The 20,211-nt window shown below is 48.9% G+C and overlaps 1 protein-coding gene across 13 annotated transcripts in view; it reads left to right on the top strand.

Moving 5' to 3' along the window:
- The window catches only part of LOC141157322 (microtubule-associated serine/threonine-protein kinase 3-like), a 490,040-nt gene that overhangs the window by 316,521 nt on the left and 153,308 nt on the right, over positions 1–20,211 (top strand). For 7 of the 13 annotated variants that reach the window (XM_073644404.1, XM_073644408.1, XM_073644401.1 and 4 more), the window contains 2 exons: positions 1,045–1,336; positions 2,911–2,958. In XM_073644404.1, the coding sequence (XP_073500505.1) occupies positions 1,159–1,336; positions 2,911–2,958 (226 nt within the window). In that variant the 5' untranslated portion in view covers positions 1,045–1,158. Of the gene's footprint in view, positions 1–1,044; positions 1,337–2,910; positions 2,959–20,211 lie in introns of those variants that run through there. The other 6 variants (XM_073644412.1, XM_073644411.1, XM_073644409.1 and 3 more) reach the window with 3 other exon arrangements.

Below are 20,211 nucleotides of genomic sequence, written 5' to 3'. Positions count from 1 at the left end.
ATAAAGATTATACTTACCTTCTGATGGCCCCCAGTGTCTTCTCCGCTCCGTCCGGTCTGTTGTATTGGTCGCAGTGGTGTGAAAGGACCTGCCATGACGTCATTGACTCATGTGACAGGTCACGAGACCGCCGACGTCAGTAGTCACGTGACCTGTCACATGACTAAATGACGTTATGGCAGGTCCTTTCACACCACCGAGAACCATACAACAGACCGGACACATCGTTGAGGAGACCGGGGGCCATCGGAAGGTAAGTATAATCTTTATTTTTTATTTTAATTCTTTTTTTAACAGGTTCTATGGTACCCAGGTCTGGAGGAGAGAAGATTCTCATCCAGACCTGGGTACCATTGTACCTGTGGAAAAAAGAATAAAATAAAAAATAAAGATTATATTCACCTTCTGGCGGCCCGCAGTGTGCTTGTTCTCCTTTGCCGGCAGATCGCGAAGGACTGAAGGACCTGCGGTGACCTCACAGTCATGTGACGGCAGGTCTTCCTGTAGAGATCTCCCGACAGCCAGCACAGGAGCGCAGCAAGACACCGGGGGCCATCAGAAGGTAAGTATAGATTTTTTTATTTTTTACCATTCTTTACGGTCACACTATATAAATCCATGCCGGTTGCATGAATTTATATAGTGTGACCAAGTTGTCAAGCACTTTCCAAGTGATGCTAAAATCGCTTGGAAAGCGCTTGACAACCCGCATGCGGAAATGCAAGTGAAGAACGCTTCACATCCGCATGTCCCTGGCAGGAAAAACACATGTACAATCCGCATGTACAATCCGCATGCGTTTTTTCTGCCAGGGAGATGCAGAAACGCTGCAGAAATTTTCTACTTCATTTCTGCATCGTGGGCACATAGCCTAAAAGGATAAGGTGACATCCGGGAATGTACATGAATAAAGCAGCTCGGTCTTAAGGAAGGCTCCCCCTAGCGGTTGGGTGGTGTAACTCTTCGTCTAGTCTCAGCACTCACACACACAGTATGTAAATAAGTCTGACGTAACGCCTTCCTATTGGTTGTTTCTGCAAACAGGGCTTTTCTGTGCGTAGAACGTTCAACGTCACGTTTCCTCGGTGCTGATTGGCTGGGGTCGCTAGTCGTCATGGTGATTGTGGCCTGGTGGACTGACGGGAACCCGTGGAGCGAATGGAGCTTGAAGAGCAGGGGAAGTCGTCTCTTCCCGGAGAGCTGGCGTTGGGGGTGCCCGAGCTGCTGAGAGTGCTGTGGGAAGAGCCCGAGAAACCCTGGAGGAGTCCCGGAGGCCGCGTCAAGTCCCACCGGCAGCATCGGTACAGGCTGTGCCCACTGGCCAGGGAGAGCTATGGTAAGCTGCTGCAGCTGTCACTGCTGGAGGTGCAGAGAATCCCTCCTATACACTGTGCAGGTTGCTCACAGGAGCTTACACTATATATACAGGACGTGTATGGGGCACTAGTCAGTGTACTGCAAACAATTACCCTGTGGAGTGGGGGGATGCCGCCTGTCAGCCGCCCTGTGCAGGTGGGAAGCCGCCTGTCAGCCGCCCTGTGCAGGGGGGGACGCCGCCTGTCAGCCGCCCTGTGCAGGTGGGAAGCCGCCTGTCAGCCGCCCTGTGCAGGGGGGGACGCCGCCCGTCAGCCGCCCTGTGCAGGTGGGATGCCGCCTGTCAGCCGCCCTGTGCAGGGGGAACGCCGCCTGTCAGCCGCCCTGTGCAGGTGGGAAGCCGCCCGTCAGCCGCCCTGTGCAGGGGGGGACGCCGCCCGTCAGCCGCCCTGTGCAGGGGGGACGCCGCCCGTCAGTCGCACTGTGCAGGGGGGGACGCCGCCCGTCAGCCGCCCTGTGCAGGGGGGGACGCCGCCCGTCAGTCGCACTGTGCAGGGGGGGACGCCGCCCGTCAGCCGCCCTGTGCAGGGGGGGACGCCGCCCGTCAGCCGCCCTGTGCAGGGGGGACGCCGCCCGTCAGTCGCACTGTGCAGGGGGGGACGCCGCCCGTCAGCCGCCCTGTGCAGGGGGGGACGCCGACTGTCAGCCGCCCTGTGCAGGGGGGGTGCCGCCCGTCAGCCGCCCTGTGCAGGGGGGGACACCGCCCGTCAGCCGCCCTGTGCAGGGGGGACGCCGCCCGTCAGCCGCCCTGTGCAGGGGGAACGCCGCCTGTCAGCCGCCCTGTGCAGGGGGGGAACGCCGCCCGTCAGCCGCCCTGTGCAGGGGGGGGACGCCGCCCGTCAGCCGCCCTGTGCAGGGGGAACGCCCTGCACTTGAGGTGACCAGACCTGCTGTAATATATTCAGGTTTTGCTGTGGATTGACAATTGCTCTTTTTCTTTATATTCTCTCATGTGAGGCTGTATGTAATCAGCCAGTGCTGCAGCCCGTCTATTTATAAGATCAGGGAAGGTCCCAAATACAAAATGCTCCATTTATGGCAATCCGCTTGTTTTTGATTTTTGGAGGGACCTGTTACCAGATGAAAAGTAACCAGTTTTTGAACTTTTTATTCTCACTGCTCCCCTGAGTACTCAGTAGTCTATTTCCCACAGTTCTATTGCTGCTTTTTCTGTTTTTCCAAGGAGGCGGTGCTCGGTGATTATACAGAACAGCCTAACCTCCCGCCTCGCCCCTCCAGAGTCATGTCCGCCACGTTCCATTGGTGAAGACCAAGCATATCCGCACTAATAAAGAGGTTCACATTTCTGGAACTGTATGGAAGATTTAAAAAAAATAAATAAAAATAATCCCTAAAGCCAAAATACTCAAAGGAGCTGCAGAAATATTATAATTTAGAAGAAAAAAAACCTGGTTACTTTAAACCTGCTGAGAGATCCTCTTTAAATCTAGAGACACAGAGTGAATATAAGTATATATTTCCACCACCCATTAACAGTTTTATACTTTGTTAAAAAATGTATTTATCTCCTAACAGCTCTTCGCAAGTTCCGAGAAGCCGTCAATGGAAATGATCTGGACACAGGTACTCCTTTACCTCAATCATCTATATACTATATATGTGCATCATTACAGCACATCTGCTTCCTCTGTGTATTTGTGGCCTTCTGTCCCTCTGATTTCTGGCTATGCTCCGGCTTAGTTACCGCCGTGATAATCCGGTAGAGCTGCAATGAGTAGTATTAAACAGTGACTAAGTACAGCGAGCCACTGATGACATGGTGGATGGCAAACTCCATCAGGTGGCTGTCAGAGAGTCCTGCCATGGTTCACACACTGATCATAATTCTATTGTAATGAAGCGGCACTAAATCGCTGAAGAAAATAGATCTTTGTCACATATTCTTGTTTAAAGGGCTGCTCCAAGGTAGGTTTTATCTCACTAATACATTAATGTACTGCACTTGGGGTGGCCAGGCCAACATTAAATGTATAAAATCCTCCTGTTTCATACCACATGATCAGGCCAGACATTGCTTCAATGTATACGAATTGGGGGTGTGTATATATATATATATATATATATTCATTCTGATGCGATCAGCTGCTGGAGCCTGACTGATTTACGCAGCCATGTATCGTCTAGGGCAGGGGTCTCAAACACGCGGCCCGCGGGCCGCATGCGGCCCCTGAGGCTGCTTTATGCGGCCCGCAGGCACAGACCCCTTGACGATCCCGACCTGGTCCAGGAGGAGTCGCCGACAGCAGCGCTGAATTGCCACACAGAGACCGTCTCCCAGCACTGCATTTCCAATGCCAGCCGCTGGCCAATCAGATGCCAGCAGCTGATATCTGCGTGTCGGCGCAGCGAGTATGACGTCATTGCCATATGCAGATGTCAGCTGCTGGCCTCTGATTGGCCGGCGTCTGACATTGGAAATGCTGTGCTGGGAGACAGTCTGTGTGCGGCAATGCAGCGCTGCTGTCGGCGGCTCCTCCTGGACCAGGTCGGGATCGTCAAGGGGTCGGACTCTGTGGTGCCTGCGGGCCACATCTGCAGGAAGGCCGCCAAGGGAACGGAGGACAGGTGAGAATCATCTTTTTTTTTTTCTATTTTATGTGTGTGAAGAACAGCACAGGGGGCACAGAGCCACAACATGGGGACCGGGATGGGGCACAGAGCCACAAGAGGGGACCTGGGTGGGGCACATAGCCACAAGAGGGGACCTGGATGGGGCACATAGCCACAAGAGGGGACCTGGATGGGGCACAGAGCCACAAGAGGGGACCTGGATGGGGCACATAGCCTCAAGATGGGGACCTGGATGGGGCACATAGCCACAAGATGGGGACCTGGATGGGGAACATTGCCACAGGATGGGGACCTGGATGGGGCACATAGCCCCAAGATGGGGACCTGGATGGGGCACATTAGTACAAGATGGGCGCCAGGATGGGGCACGTTGCCACAGGATGGGGACCTGGATGGGGCACATAGCCACAAGATGGGGACCTGGATGGGGCACAGAGCCACAAGATGGGGACCTGGATGGGGCACAGAGCCACAAGATGGGGACCTGGATGGGGCACAGAGCCACAAGATGGGGACCTGGATGGGGCACAGAGCCACAAGATGGGGACCTGGATGGGGCACAGAGCCACAAGATGGGGACCTGGATGGGGCACAGAGCCACAAGATGGGGACCTGGATGGGGCACAGAGCCACAAGATGGGGACCTGGATGGGGCACAGAGCCACAAGATGGGGACCTGGATGGGGCACAGAGCCACAAGATGGGGACCTGGATGGGGCACAGAGCCACAAGATGGGGACCTGGATGGGGCACATTGCCACAGGATGGGGACCTGGATGGGGCACATAGCCCCAAGATGGGGACCTGGATGGGGCACATTAGTACAAGATGGGCGCCAGGATGGGGCACGTTGCCACAGGATGGGGACCTGGATGGGGCACATTAGTACAAGATGGGCGCCAGGATGGGGCACGTTGCCACAGGATGGGGACCTGGATGGGGCACATAGCCACAAGATGGGGACCTGGATGGGGCGCATAGCCACAAGATGGGGACCTGGATGGGGCGCATAGCCACAAGATGGGGAACTGGATGGGGCACATAGCCACAAGATGGGGACCTGGATGGGGCACAGAGCCACAAGATGGGGACCTGGATGGGGCACAGAGCCACAAGATGGGGACCTGGATGGGGCACAGAGCCACAAGATGGGGACCTGGATGGGGCACAGAGCCACAAGATGGGGACCTGGATGGGGCACAGAGCCACAAGATGGGGACCTGGATGGGGCACAGAGCCACAAGATGGGGACCTGGATGGGGCACAGAGCCACAAGATGGGGACCAGAGCCACAAGATGGGGACCTGGATGGGGAACATAGCCCCAGGATGGGGACCTGGATGGGGCACATAGCCCCAAGATGGGGACCTGGATGAGGCACATTAGTACAAGATGGGCGCCAGGATGGGGAACGTTTCCACGTTGCCACAGGATGGGGACCTGGATGGGGCACATAGCCACAGGATGGGGACCTGGATGGGGCACATAGCCACAGGATGGGGACCTGGATGGGGCACATAGCCACAGGATGGGGACCTGGATGGGGAACATTACTACAAGATGTTTTCCATTATTACTATATGATGCTAATTGTAAGACAAAATTACTGTATGTGGCCAATTGGGGGAAATAAAATTGTAAAAAAAATAAAAAATAAAATAAAGCATGAAAAAATATTGGGCACTAAAAATGCTGTTTTATATGTAAACTAAAGTAAACACAAAAAAGTGCACGTTTATTATCACCACATCCATAACGACCCAAGCCATAAAAAAATAAACACGGCAAAAATGTTCAAAAGGTGTATACAAAAAAAATGGTATCACTAAAAATGTCACATTGAACAAAGAATGCGGCCCCCCAAATTCAAATTTTTTCCATGTGCGGCCCATATACCCAGCCGAGTTTGAGACCCCTGGTCTAGGGTAAGTGTTGTCACAGTTCCCAGAAGTTTAACTCCTCATATCCTTAAGGGAATAAATAAAGCTTTACAGGGGTTGTGCCACGATACAACATGCTGTTAATACTGCAGACATCTTGTAAATAAATATTTTTGTAATTTAAATGTATTAAAAATGATGCCCCATTTAAAAGATATGTACTTATGATGTTCAATATGGCGCCCTCTAGTGTTAGAAGTACTATCTGCTTTGTCCATCCATCTAACCCTCTTCTACTGGCCAGGCATGCGCAGATCCCTCTCTCTCTTTGAAATGGCGGCCTGTGCTATGCAGTAGGATCCCTCGACAAGTCAGCCAGCTGGATCTCATACAACTGACTGAAAGCTGATGTGTGCTGGGAACGTCTGAAGTGCCTATAGAGTGACGTTCCCAGCGCACACGGGCAGGAGAGTCGCCCCTTCTCACCTACCACAGCAGTTATGATGAGCAGTATTGCACCCTCATGCCCGGCTTTTTTTTTTGCAGTGGGAAATGATCAGTAAAGGCAGCGGCTTCCTTGTCTTCTTCTGCTGTCTGTGCATAGCGCAGCAGTTGTGAAGAGTTTGTCCTCTGATTGCTGCACTCTGCCCAGGCAGTGACAGAGATCTTGGCTGCACTATGAAGAACACAGCTGCCAGTGCACAAACTCCTCACAACTCCCGAGCTCTGCACTGTCAGCAGCGAGTGAGACGACAAGAAAGGCGCTGCCTGCTGCACTGAATCAGCTCCGCAGGTCCCTGCCTCTCCTTTCACACCTCTCCCAATGGTCGTTACTATCGGTCTTCCTGATGCTCCTGGCTCTCCTCCAATATGTCCTCCGTTCCCCACAAGTTCTAGCCTCTTCTTCACCCTTTTCTTGGAGCCAGGAGCAGAGGCAGTGAATAGGCAGCAGCTTCTTTCCTTACTGACAGTGCAGAGTGCAGCAGTTGTGATGAGTTTGTCATCTGACTGCTGTGCTATGCCGAAGCAGAGACCGAGATCGCAGAGTTTGCTCTGCCTGTGTATGAGGACAAACTCAGCACAGCTTCTGCACTCAGAAGACAAGTAAGCCAGAGGGTTTCACTGCCTCCACAACTCTTCCACAATCCCTGCCAGTCCTCCCACAGCGGCTGCCTCCTCTTTCCCTTGCAGTTTTGTGAGAGGGGAGACAGACTTGCTGTGAGGGTTTCCCCAGTGTAATAAAAAAAAATGTCCATTAAAACAAAAAAGAATCACTATCATAAAAAATGTTACGTTTTTACAAACATTTTCTAACCCGAACTAGAGTTAGGATTTAGGGTTTTGATTGGGACTAGGATTAAGACTAGGATTAGGACTAGGATTTAGGGTTTGGATTAGGGATATAGATAGGGTTGAAGCCCCTATACACACTAGCACACTAGAGTAGGGTCATCCAAACCCACTAATATTGGCAGGATTATCCATCAGGCTAATGTGTATGGGGCCTCCTGACTATCCCCTGACAAATGATGACGCCCAGTCAGAGATCATGATTTCACCTATATAGTGCGATACTGTTGAAATTGCAGTGTATATAGTACAAGCAGACTGGAGATTTATAGGTACAAGTCCCACGAGACTACACAATAAAGTAAGTAAAAATGTATTAGAAATTGATATGAGTTTATAGAAGTGTGAGTATGTATGTATATATAATGTAAATGTGTATATATATTTTTCTGGTACATAATATGTAGGCAGTCCTCAACTTAACGAACATTTGGCTTACACGCAACTCGTCTTTATGATAGGGGAGTTATTTTTTTATTTTTCCTAATTGCTCACCGTCCCTATGCCACCCCGCTTCCCACCGTCCAGTCCTTTTCTTTCCGCTGTTGAGCATCTCATCTCCGGTCTCTTTACTATAGGTCAGGACTTTGTCCGTCTCCAGACATCAGAGATCACGGCACAACATAAGGTGTTGGCGCGCGTCTTGCATTCCCAACCTTACAACACGCAGTGATCTCCGAGGACTGGATGCGGCTGTAAGTCCTGACCTATAGTGAAGAAACCAGAGGTACGGTGCACAATGGTGAATAGTAGAGGACCGGACAGCGGGGTGACTGGAGAAGTCAGCGTTCAGGTGATTTTGGAATTTTTTTTTTTTTTTTGCCGGCCATATTCTAACTTCTACAAATTGGTGTTATGAACAAACCCACAGAAGCAATCTAATTCGTAACCTGGGACTGTGTGTGTGTGTCACTACATGATGGCACTTATTTTATTGTTGGACTACCAACCTGGCCACTGGACCAGAGTCCTATCATCCTTTTTGCTCATGTATAGAGAGAGACGCATAGAGAGTTTTCGGGAGGGGAAATAATGAGCGCAAACACCGTTTTTAGGGAGATAAAAAGGTTTTCTGTCAAGTTGTAATGTCGTATAGTGTTAATTATTTGAGTTATCCAAACTAAACATTTTCTGTGAACATTTATACCTGTTAAGGAGCTTTTAGCAGCAAAGTGTGTGGTGGCACAACCCCTTTAAGTGTTATATATATATAACATACATACAGTACAGGCCAAAAGTTTGGACACACCTTCTCATTTAAAGCTTTTTCTATATTTTCAGTGCTAGTGCACAGTTCTCTGCACTGTTCACGGCTGTCTGCGAGGTCTCTGTGTGTGAGTGGAGCTCACGCTGTAGTGTGTTCTGCAGCCACGTCCGGTTGTAGTCCGCTCAGCGTGCGTCACTGTCTCATACATTGCTCATTTTTCTTGATTTCTCCTATTAGTGTGGTTCCATCCGTATCCAGCTAGATTGCTTCCAAAAACACTATATAGGAGTAGATAGAGGAGCCTTTCTGCAGCCTTGTGCCCTGCAGCCCCAGCCAGATTAGTATTAGCATATTTTTTGTAGCCTCATCTATTGAATTGTGGGTTACCTTCCTGCATTGTAATAGCTACAAAAAGTCTGTGATACTATCGGTTTTACATCTTTGGGCACATCCAGTGTCTTTTTGTGAAAAAAAATGTAAATAAAGTTCACCAAACACTCCACTTTACAGTTGTGTAGGCCACATTAGCTCATATTAAAGTCTAGTCCACACTTTAGAAAATTAGTGTTTCTTATACCTGTTAGCAGCTGTTCAGGTATAAGCACACTAAGCCCTTAGTACTTTTCTGCCTATCTTTATCAGTCTACCAAGATGAAGAAGGCAAGGAGTAAGGCGCATGAGCATGGAGTTTCTGCAGGGAGAGGACGTGGGGATTCTGTGCCTGCTGCGGGCACCAGTGACTCAGCATCCCCCAGTTTTACCAGGCAACAGTCCTTTATGCGCAGCTTTGTAGGAGGTCGCTCTACCCCACTGCTGCGGGAGGACCAAATTGAAGCCGTTGTCGGATGGATGGCAGCTAACGCATCGACTTCAATTAGTTCCAGATCCTCTCAGGTCCTGAGCACTGAAGAGCACCCATCTGTCTCTTCACCACCTGCCAAATTGCCCAGGCAGTCAGAGAGCCCTGGACAGGAGCCATCTCTACTTCTGTTCTCTGAATCTCTTGGCTTGGAAAGAGGGGGCCAGCCAAGCAAAATTCTAGAATTAGAAGAAGAGGAAGTATGCAGTGATGCGCAACTGCTTTGTCTCTCTGAATCTGAAGAGGCGGGAGGGCCAGTGCCTATGGTCAGCACACCTCAGTACGCATCTGATGATGAGACTCAGGTGCCACTTTCTGGTACGTACTGTGCTCTCGAGACTACCCAGGAGAAGCAGTTGTTTCAAGAGGGTTGTGTAGATGATGAGGTCCTTGACCCATCATGGCGTGAGGTACAGGAAGGTGGTGGGAGCAGCTCTGAGGAAGAGATTCCCCGAACGGCCCAGAAAGGAGGGAGAGGGAGGGGGCAGACTTGGTTGCCTATAGCCTCCACTTCGGCACCCATTAGGAGCATGCATCTTCCAAAACCCAAAACTGGCGCTCCCAACACTTGCAGTGCCTGGTCCTTTTTTGACACAGTTGCAGATGACATTTGCTTTGTCAATTGCAAGCTGTGTAATCAGAAAGTGAAAAGAGGGAAAAGTGTCAGCAACCTCAATACCACAAATATGTGGAAACATGTGCGGACCAAGCACGTGGTGGAATTACAAAAATACACTGAAGACCTAGGCCAACCTACAGCGCCACCTACCACCTCTTCAGCTCGTGTTGTAGCCTCTTCCTCCAGCTCACACACAGCTGGTTCGGCTTCCTCACAGGATCGCCATGGAAGAACCTCTGGCACTGTTGTACAGAGACACAGTGTCATTCCACACACAGCACCACGTTCCCTGTCATCCTCACACTCCCAGGCCAGTCTACAGCCATCGTTAGCACAGGCATGGGAGAAAAGGCGCCCATACTCGGCAAACCACCCCATAGCACAGGCTCTGAATGCTGGCATTGCAAAACTACTGTCCCTTGAAATGCTATCATTCAGGCTGGTGGAGACTGACACCTTCCGTAACTTGATGGCATTGGCAGTCCCACAATACAACGTGCCCAGCCGCTTTTATTTCAGCAGGCAAGCCGTCCCTGCCCTGCAACAGCATGTGGAGGGAAAAATTAAACATGCGCTACAAAACGCCATCAGTAGCAAGGTCCACCTGACCACCGATGCGTGGACAGGGACGATACCTTTCCCTCACTGCCCATTGGGTAAATGTTGTGGAGCCGGGTACTGATCTTGAGAGTGGCGCTGTACGTGTTCTGCCTACTCCAAGGATTGCAGGAATCCAGTCTGTAGACATTGACTCCTCCTCGTACTCCAGTTACTCTGAATCAGCGCTGCAGGAGCCGTCACGGTCTACCTCCACATCGACCCGTGAACACCTGTTACGACCGATATGAGCACAGCCGTGGCCAAACGTCAACAGGCCGTATTGAAATTAATTTCTTTGGGGAATCGAAGCCACACAGCGCAGGAGCTCTTGAATGCCATCAAGCAGCCGAGCGACGTGTGGTTTGTGCCAGCGAATCTCCAGCCAGGCATGGTAGTATGTGACAATGGCCGAAATCTGGTGGCAGCTCTGGGCCTAGGCAACCTCACTCACATCCCATGTCTGGCACATGTGCTCAACTTGGTCGTGCAGAGTTTTTTGAGGGACTATCTGGATCTTGATGCACTGCTGCACAAGGTCCGCATAGAGTGCGCTCACTTGCGGCGTTCCAGCATCGCAAGATCGTGCATTGCAGCTCTGCAGCGCCGATTACGCCTTCCAGAACATCGCATCATATGTGACCTACCCACCAGGTGGAATTCAACGTTACATATGTTGGAGAGGTTGTGTGAGCAGCAGGCAGCAGTAATGGAGTACCAGCTGCAGCAGGCACAAACAAGTCGCACTGCGCGCCGTTCACACTTCACCACCACTGAGTGGGCCTCTATGAAGGACATCTGCCACGTTTTACGTGCCTTCGATTATTCCATGCAGATGATGCACTAGTCAGTGTGACTATCCTCCTTATCTGCCTGCTTGAAAAAACACTGCAAGCACTAAGGGAGGAGGTTTTGGAAGAGGTGCAGGATGAGGAGTCACAAATGCCATCTGCTTCTTTACAGTCTGCGCAACGTGGTTCCTCACAAAGGCCTAGGCAGGGGACACTTTGTGAGGAGGATGAGGAGGAGTCAATGGAGGAGGAAGACATCTCTCCAGAGGAATGGAGGTACACAATGCTCTAGTAGTCAGTATCTAGAGCGAGGGTGGGGTGATGCAGAGCAGGCAGAGATCACGCCTCAAGCAGGGGACAGCGTTTCTTGGCCAGTTGGCAGTCTGCAGCACATGGTTGATTTCATGCTGTAGTGCCTGAGAAACGACCGCCGCATCGCCCACAATCTCAACACGGCTGATTATTAGGTGTCCACCCTCCTAGATCTCGCTACCGGGACAACTTACAAAGCCTCATAACACCGTTGAACCGGGAGCGTAAAATGCGGGAGTACCAAGACACACTGGTGCATTCCATCATGTTCTCCATTCCACCCGAGAGCAGTGCTGCTAGTGCTTTACAAAGCAGCTCAGTGCGTCGAGGCAGTGGAGGAAGCTCTGCACAAAGAGGGAGCAGAAGCAGCGCCTCAGCACAAGGCAAGACCAGTATGGCCCAAATGTGGCAAAGTTTTGTGTCCCCGCCACAAATGTCTACACCATCACAGACGGCTCCAGTCAGCAGGAGGCAACGTTTCCGTCAGATGGTGACAGACTACATGTCTTGCCCTCTCAGTGTACTCCCAGATGGCTCTTCCCCCTTCAAGTTTTGGGTCTCTAAGCTGGATACATGGCCAGAGCTTAGCCAGTATGCATTGGAGGTGCTGGCTTGCCCTGCTGCTAGTGTATTATCGGAACGCGTCTTTAGTGCCGCAGGTGGTGTACTAACAGACCGTCGCATGCGACTATCCTCCGATAACGTTGACCGGCTTACTTTTCTGAAAATGAACAAGGCCTGGATCTCGCATGACTTTGCCAGTCCTCTTCCAGATTAAATAATTGGTTGTCAACAGTATCCAGGTCTCCTGTTGTGTTCATGTTTCTACCACCTGAAATGTAATCCCTGGGCTCCAACACCGCTAGTTGCTGCTCAGAAGTGCTGTCTGCATAGTCAACATTTCTCCAGTATTATTGGGGTTCAGTAACGTCAGCTGATCCCCTGCTGTGTGTCCGGCAATTTCTCCTGCTCTGTCCACATTGTCACTAACACTGATTTTAAAGTTGCTCCAATTAGGCCTCTGTCTGGCTCCTCTCTGTTTTCAGTATTTACCCTGGGTTCCAGCACCGCCAGCTGTTTCCCTGCAGTGTCTTTGGCACCGGTACTCCCTCCAGCCCATCCTGGTTCCAGCACGCCAGTTGTTTCCAGGTAGTGTCAACGTCACTTTGCCTCCAATACGTTGTCCTGTCGTGTTGCGGTCGGGTTAGCCGACTCTATGGTGCCTGCAGTTTAGGTGACTCCTATGTGAGCTGCTGGATCTGGCAATGAAGGCTGGTTCCATAGTGCCAATAGGACAAGCACCCCCTGTAGGACTGTGGGTTTCGGTAACTCCGGCCGGCTCACGGCCTTGCAACTTTTTTTTTCATGGGTACCTTCCGCTGCCCATCCGAGTTCCAGTACCATCAGCTGGTTCTCGGCAGTGCCTTTGGCTTAGGTGCCTCCTTCTCGGTATCCGAGTTCCACCAACGTCTGCTGGTCCTTGGTAGTGGTTTCTGGCACAGGTACATCCTGCTTAGTAACCGGGTTCCAGTACCGTCAGCTGGTCCTCGGTAGTTCCATTGGCTCTTGTACCTTCTGCTACCCATCCAGGTTCCAGTACCGTCAGCTGGTTCCAGGCAGTGCCTCAGCCTTCTTGTACCTTCTGCTACATTTCCAAGTTCAAGCTTTTTGAAATGGTTTTTGGTAATCACTCTGGATCTCCCTGACGAGGACCCCGAAGACGACGACCCTGAAGACCCCTCCGAAGAAGACGAGGGCCCCGAAGACGAGGACACTGAAGACCACGTCGAAGAAGACGAGGACCCCGAAGACGAGGACCCTGAAGACCACCCCGAAGAAGACAAGGATCCCCAAGACGACCCTGAAGACCACCCCGAAGACGACGACCCCGAAGACGACGACCCTGAAGACCACCCCGAATATGAGGACCCCGAAGACGGCGACCCTGAAGACCAAGAAGATGACCCTGAAGAAGATGACCAAGAGGACAAAGAACAAGAAGACAACCACCAAGATACAGAAGAACAAGAGACAGAAGACCAAGAAGCAGAAGAACAAGAAGCTGCAGAACAAAAAGCAGAACCTTAAGCATAAGACTAAAAATCAGAGCAAAAGATATTATCTAAATTATAAGCAGAAGAAGACTAAGCAGTGTATGGGGTGAGTCTGTTCCTCCTCATAGTGCCCCTGGAAAAGACCTGCTGCTGCAGGCCAAACTGAACGCGGACAAATCCTGTTGTAAATCTTTTGTGACAGGCAGAACGGAAGGTGTAATCTTCAAACTTTCATAGATAACAATTACAGCAATGCCGGTCACAAATAAGAATATGATGAAGAAGTAGAATATGAAGAAGAAGAATAGTTGAATAAGAAGAATATGAAGAATGTGAAAAAAAAGAATAATAGGAAGAAGGTGAAGAAGAAGAAGATGAATAAGGTGAAGAAGAAGTTGATGAAAAAGATGCTGCTGCTGAGGATGATGAAGGAGAAAGTGTGGGAGAAGTAAAAAAGAAGGTGAAGAGCATGGAAGTAATGAAACATAAATATCTGACAAAATATAAAAAAGCTTAACATAGTCAATATCTTTGTAATTCCGAACGTCTTAAAAAAAATATTAATTCCTGCTATTCCATTTGATTGGGCTAAACCTCTATGCCTTTAATGTCTCCTCCACCTCCCCCAATACATTCTACATTATTCTTAGTTGTTTTCCTTCATGTAGAATTAACCTACAAGGAAAGAAAGGGTTTATTTTCATTCCGATATTTGTGTCCCATTGACTTGCATTGGTTTCCGGTATCGGAATCGGCGATATCCGATATTTTTTGGGTATCGGGCTGATCTAATCCGATCCGATATTTCTCGATATCGGAAGGTATAGCTCAACACTAGTAATAAACGCTCAGTACTGCTACATAAAAATCTTAAAATATTTGCAACAGAGTCGATGGGATGTCAAGATTAGATTACCAGGGGGTGTGGCCTGCAAGACAAGGTGGCAGCAGCTTAACTGCATAGCTCCAGCCAGCCAGGATTAAAACCAGCAAAAAGCAGCACACAGCATCGTCCTACAGCCTATTACCTAACAGCCAGTGGCGGCAGAACACCCAGGGCCCATGATGACCAGGGGAAGGTCTCAAAAAAGAGGATCCCCGGCAAGATTGGAGGCTTTCTTCCAGAGGGGACAAACAACAAGAACAGTGAGTAAGATGGCACCTGCCTCTCCTGCAACTTCTTCACACTCCTCAGGGGGAGAGGAAGCAGAGAATGTGAAACACAGCAGCAGGGATAATGAGCCCACAGCACCAATGACAAGGGCAGATATGCAAGAATTTCTGACTGCAATTCGCTCCTCCATGAGGGAAGATATGCAGGCAATGTTGCAGGAGATAAAAGGGGAGATTACTTCCATAGGGGATCGCACTTCCCACATTGAAAACAAGATGGAAGAATATGCCAGAACGATCAATGCCTTGGTAGATGAAAATGAGGCCCTCAGGGAAGAGATGTCTCGAGTCACTGATAAAGTTTATGACTTAGAAGATAGATCCAGACGTAACAATGTGAGGCTTAGGGGAATCCCTGAAGAAGTGCCAGATAAGGATCTCTCTGAGTTCATGCGACGCTTCCTGGTGGCTGTATTACCTGAGGTTGCCCCTAATGAATTAATGGTGGACAGGATTCACAGAACACCGAAGCCCAGACACGTAGATCCTACCCTGCCTAGAGATACCTTGGCACGCATTCATTTCTTCACTACGAAGGACATGTTCCTATACCAATTAAGGAAAACCCCCAGGCTGCCTGAGGAATTTCAAAATCTGCAGGTCTTTCCAGATATTTCTGCGGCTACCCTGGCAAAGAGAAGAGAATTTGCCCATGTGTGCAGGGCATTGAGAGAGGCCGGCATACGGTATAGATGGGGATTCAACCCAGTAAAACTACTAATACTCCGTGACAGTGGCGTGGTAGCGTGTTTTACCCCTAAACAAGATTGGTTTCCTGGAAGATTGCCTATGTTCCTAGACAACCTGCTAAGGGCAAGAAAATTGCGTAGAAATGGGTATCGACCTGAAAGAGAGGCGAGGACGCTATCCTGGCTGAGATGGAGCTGTTAGAGGATTGCTGACCTTTTTTTTTTCCCTTTGTTCTTGTTGTTCGGCGGAAGCCTTCTAGTTGGTGATCCTCTGGACTGTGAGAAATCTTGCTGAGTGACAGCGAGATTTGAAAATCTCACGGGACCCCGTGGTCAGATTTATGTCTGAAGAATTTACTTTTTTGACTGAAGTTTTCTCTGTTTTTTCCTGCGGACTTTTTTCCGCTGTGTTTTTTCCTTCTTTTTACTGTTTTTATTTTTTTTCCAATTTAACTTGAGGTATATTTCCCCTATTGATGATCGTTCTAAGAACATATGTGCTTTTTTCAGTGAATGGCTCATGAGGGGTAGTGTTGGGTGGGTTGGGGTGGGGGTGGGGGAGGGGGAGGGGGGAGAGAAAAATTGGATTTTTGTATGCGGCTCATAACAATTTCCTCCTTTATGTGTAACTATGAGTATACAATTTCTCTCGTTGAATGTGAAAGGGTTAAATTCACCTGCCAAACGCTCTATGTTGTGAAGGGAGGTGAGGAAATCGAAGGCAGACATTGTGTGTCTGCAGGAGATGCATTTATTGGCAGCTGATAATCATAGATTGCATCAGGCACAATTCCCCCATATATTCTTTGCAAATGCCCAGACTAAGACAGCAGGAATCTGTATTTTGATAAAAAATTCGGTGGCCTTCCAGAACATTCAGATGTGTGCAGACCCCATGGGTAGATACTTGGTGTTGGTGTGTACATTGAATGGGACCCCTCATACGATTTCAGCACTATACGCCCCAAATTCTGCCCAGATCCCATTTGTGCGAAAAGTCCTCTCTACCATTTCAACACTTAAACAAGGGGAGGTTATTGTATGCAGGGATTTTAACATGCCAATGGATGGTACTTTAGACTGCTCATCTAGATCGGGTCGCCCTCGGAGAGAATTGGGCAAGTTGGTCCATGAATTTGGTCTGCACGATTTTTGGAGATACTCTCATGTCAGTGAAAGGGACTATACTTTTCATTCTCTCCGACATGGGTCACATAGTAGGATTGACTTACTCCTAGTAGACAATAGAGCTCTCAATAGATGTATATCTGAGGAGGTTGGAACGATTACGTGGTCTGACCACGCACCGATCTACCCGTGTACATCTTGCGCACCAATTCAACCCAACACCACACTGGCGACACCTCTTTATTATTGAATGACTCTATAATGACAAAAGCAACAGCAGAATTGACATCTTATTTTGAATTAAATGACAATGGCACAGTTTCCAACGAGACTTTATGGACAGCGCACAAAGCGGTGATACTGGGAGTCTTCTTACAACAAGCGTCACAATTGAAAAGAAAGAGGAAGCAACATAGGAATGACCTCCTGACTGAGTTGAAAAAGCTAGAAATATTAAATAAAACCTCCCCCTCACCGGCTACCACTGAGGCCATATATCAGCTCAGATTTAAACTGCGCTCTGATATGCTGGCAGTATATGAATATAACCTCCGCAAGTTCCAACTTAGTCACTACGCCATGGGAGATAGGCCGGGAGCCGTTTTGGCCAGGCGGGTCAAGAAAAGGGCTGCAAAATCCAGAATAGATCATCTACGGAACTCGAAAGGGTTGATAGCCAGAAGTCCGAAGGACATAGCTACAGTCTTTGCTGCATACTATAGATCTTTATATAACCTAAAAGATGATGTTGATACCCCACAGCCACAACAGATATTGATCAATATTTGAGTGATTTGAAGCTCCCGAAGGTTTCCCGGGAACAGTTACAAATATTGAATGCCCCCTTCACAGAAGTAGAACTGAAAGATGTTATTAATTCATCCAAATGTCACAAGACCCCTGGCCCAGACGGCATGGCTAATGAGTACTATCGTGGTTTCCAAAAAATTCTTACCCCATACCTTATCAGGTTATATAATACCTGGAGAGACTCGGGAAAGGTAGCAGTACCTAATTTGGAGGCTACGATCGTCAAATTGCCTTAGCCTAGAAAGACCCCCGATTCTCCAGGTAATTTTAGACCAATAGCACTTTTGAATAGTGATGTAAAGATCTTTACCAAGCTCTTTGGCTGTTAGACTAAATCGTGTCGTTCCTTCCCTGTTATCCTCGGATCAAGGTGGTTTTGTAGCTGGTAGGGAAGCTAAAGATGGTACGAGGAGGATGTTGGATCTGATCAGATCAGAGTGGCAGAGTTGAGCGACCTCCCCAGTGCACTCCTGTCGCTAGATGCTGAGAAAGCGTTTGATAGGGTGCACTGGGGATACCTTAAAAGTGTTTTGCTTAAATTTGGACTAAAAGGACCTATTCTGTCTGCTATTAACGCATTGTACTCCACTCCTTCCGCTAAGGTTTTGACGTCTGGTTTCCTCTCTGAATCCTTCCCCATAACAAATGGGACATGGCAGGGCTGCCCCTTATCTCCAGTCATATTTGCTTTATGTATGGAGCCCTTGGCTGAAAAGATTAGAAATAACTCAGAGATTTCGGGCATCTCGGTGGGGGGGGTCCTCCCACAAAATCGGTCTTTATGCAGACGATGTGGTTATCCCGTGCACTGATCTGGACAGGTCCTTCTCTGCCATTATGTCCGATCTCAAAACGTTTACGAACATCTCGTATTATAAACTGAATGTAGCTAAGATGGTTGTCCTGCCGATTTTTGTTCCGTTGTCACTTAGGCAAAGACTGGAAGGGGCATACCCTTTTCAGTGGGCGCAGGAAGAAATGACGTATTTGAGTATCAGCTTAACCCTTTCAAAACAATTAGTGGAAGTAAATTTTACTAGACTGATAAATACGGTGCGGGAGGAGCTGGCGGTATTACAAAACGTTGTTGCATCGTGGATAGCCAGGATAAATATTTTTAAAGTGAAGGTCCTTCCAAAAATGTTATACTATTTTAGGTGTATCCCAATTAAAATCCCTTCTAAAATCATAAATACCCTTCAAAGACTGGCTAATAATTACGTTTGGGACAATAGGAGACCGAGGGTGTCTGGTAGACTTTTGTATTATCCATATGACATGGGAGGGATGGGCATGCCCAATCTCATAGCCTACTATACAGCGGCGGTCTTGACGGGAATCAGGGACTGGTGGAACATGGACAGTGGCCACAAATGGTTGCAAATAGAGTACTTACTTGCCCAAAACCATTCTACCAGATTGATATTGGAGACAGAAGTAGTGAAGCGAAGCACTATGGTCGCCGTGTTACCAACATCGGAGGCTACTATGCATTGTTGGAGGAATTTGGCATCCAAACTGCTGTTACTCCCCAGGACTGAGATCTCTTTACGAGCTCTAGAATATCATATTCCATATATTAACCTTCAACGTTGGGTGACAGCTGGAGTTCAATCGCTAGCAGACCTGTTGGAGGACAATGTAATAATTCCTTTTGATAAACTAGTTATGAGATTCCCGGACCTACGGCCCTTGTTTTACCAGTATTGCCAAATAAGGCATTTACTTCACTCTACACAGACATCCCCCTTTTTTATTCTACCTAAGGATAAAAGAGCTATGGGTTATTTTCTCCACTCTAAGACCGGTTCTAAGGGGGTTTCTATACTTTATAGGGCTCTAAACGACCCAGATCTGGACGATAAATTGACGTATATGACTCGTTGGGAACGGGATCTAAGAATTTCGACGGACCCTCAGGACTGACGGGATGGTTTGGATGAGGTCCAGCGAGTTTCGTCGTGTTTAAACCACCTAGAGCAGCTTAAAAAGACGCACATGAGGTGGTACTACTACCCGGCACAGATGGTACACTTCGGGTCTGAATCATCATCTTTATGTTGGAGAGGATGCAATGGGGAAGGCTCGTTGGGCCACATGTGATGGTTTTGTCCAAAACTTCAATCACTATGGGGGGCATTGGATAATTTGATATGGGATGTACTGGGGACTCATCTGGAGATAACACCTAGTATGGGAATACTTCATATAGGATTAATGGATGTCCCCTGGGAAATTAGAGGAATTTTGTCACATATTCTGATCGCAGTTAGATCAGCTATCGCGGCTAAATGGAAAGGAATGGGCATCCCTACGGTGGGGGAGATAGTGACCAGACTAAACACGAACTGTCAATATGAAAGGGCTCTGGCGCACACACACTCAAGGCAAAGAAGAAAACTGATAAAATATGGGAACCTTGGTTAAACAGCCCATTGTTTATACATGGGAACGTTGAGGAAGCGGGATATTTTGTGCGCCGTTCTGAGTTTGGGTGACGCGCGGGACGATTCTGGGCCCCTCTCCCTACCTTGCACCTCCGATCTTTCAATAGAGAAAATATGAGCCATGCGACATTCACAGCTCACAGTGAGCTTGGTGCCTGTAGGCGGGTGTATACTGCGGAGGAGGAGCCATTTTCATTTTTTTGCATAGTGTCAACCTCCTAGCGACAGCAGCATACACCCATGGTCCTGTGTCCCCCAATGAAGCGATAGAGAAATATGAGCCATGCGACATTCACAGCACTTACGGATATAAATTATTTCTCACAACC

This window comes from Phyllobates terribilis, unplaced genomic scaffold (genome assembly GCF_046119375.1).
Source record: "Phyllobates terribilis strain yellow unplaced genomic scaffold, ASM4611937v1 Scaffold_8__6_contigs__length_399053987, whole genome shotgun sequence".
Lineage (NCBI taxonomy): Eukaryota > Metazoa > Chordata > Amphibia > Anura > Dendrobatidae > Phyllobates > Phyllobates terribilis.
This window is presented reverse-complemented; position numbering and strand designations above follow the sequence as displayed.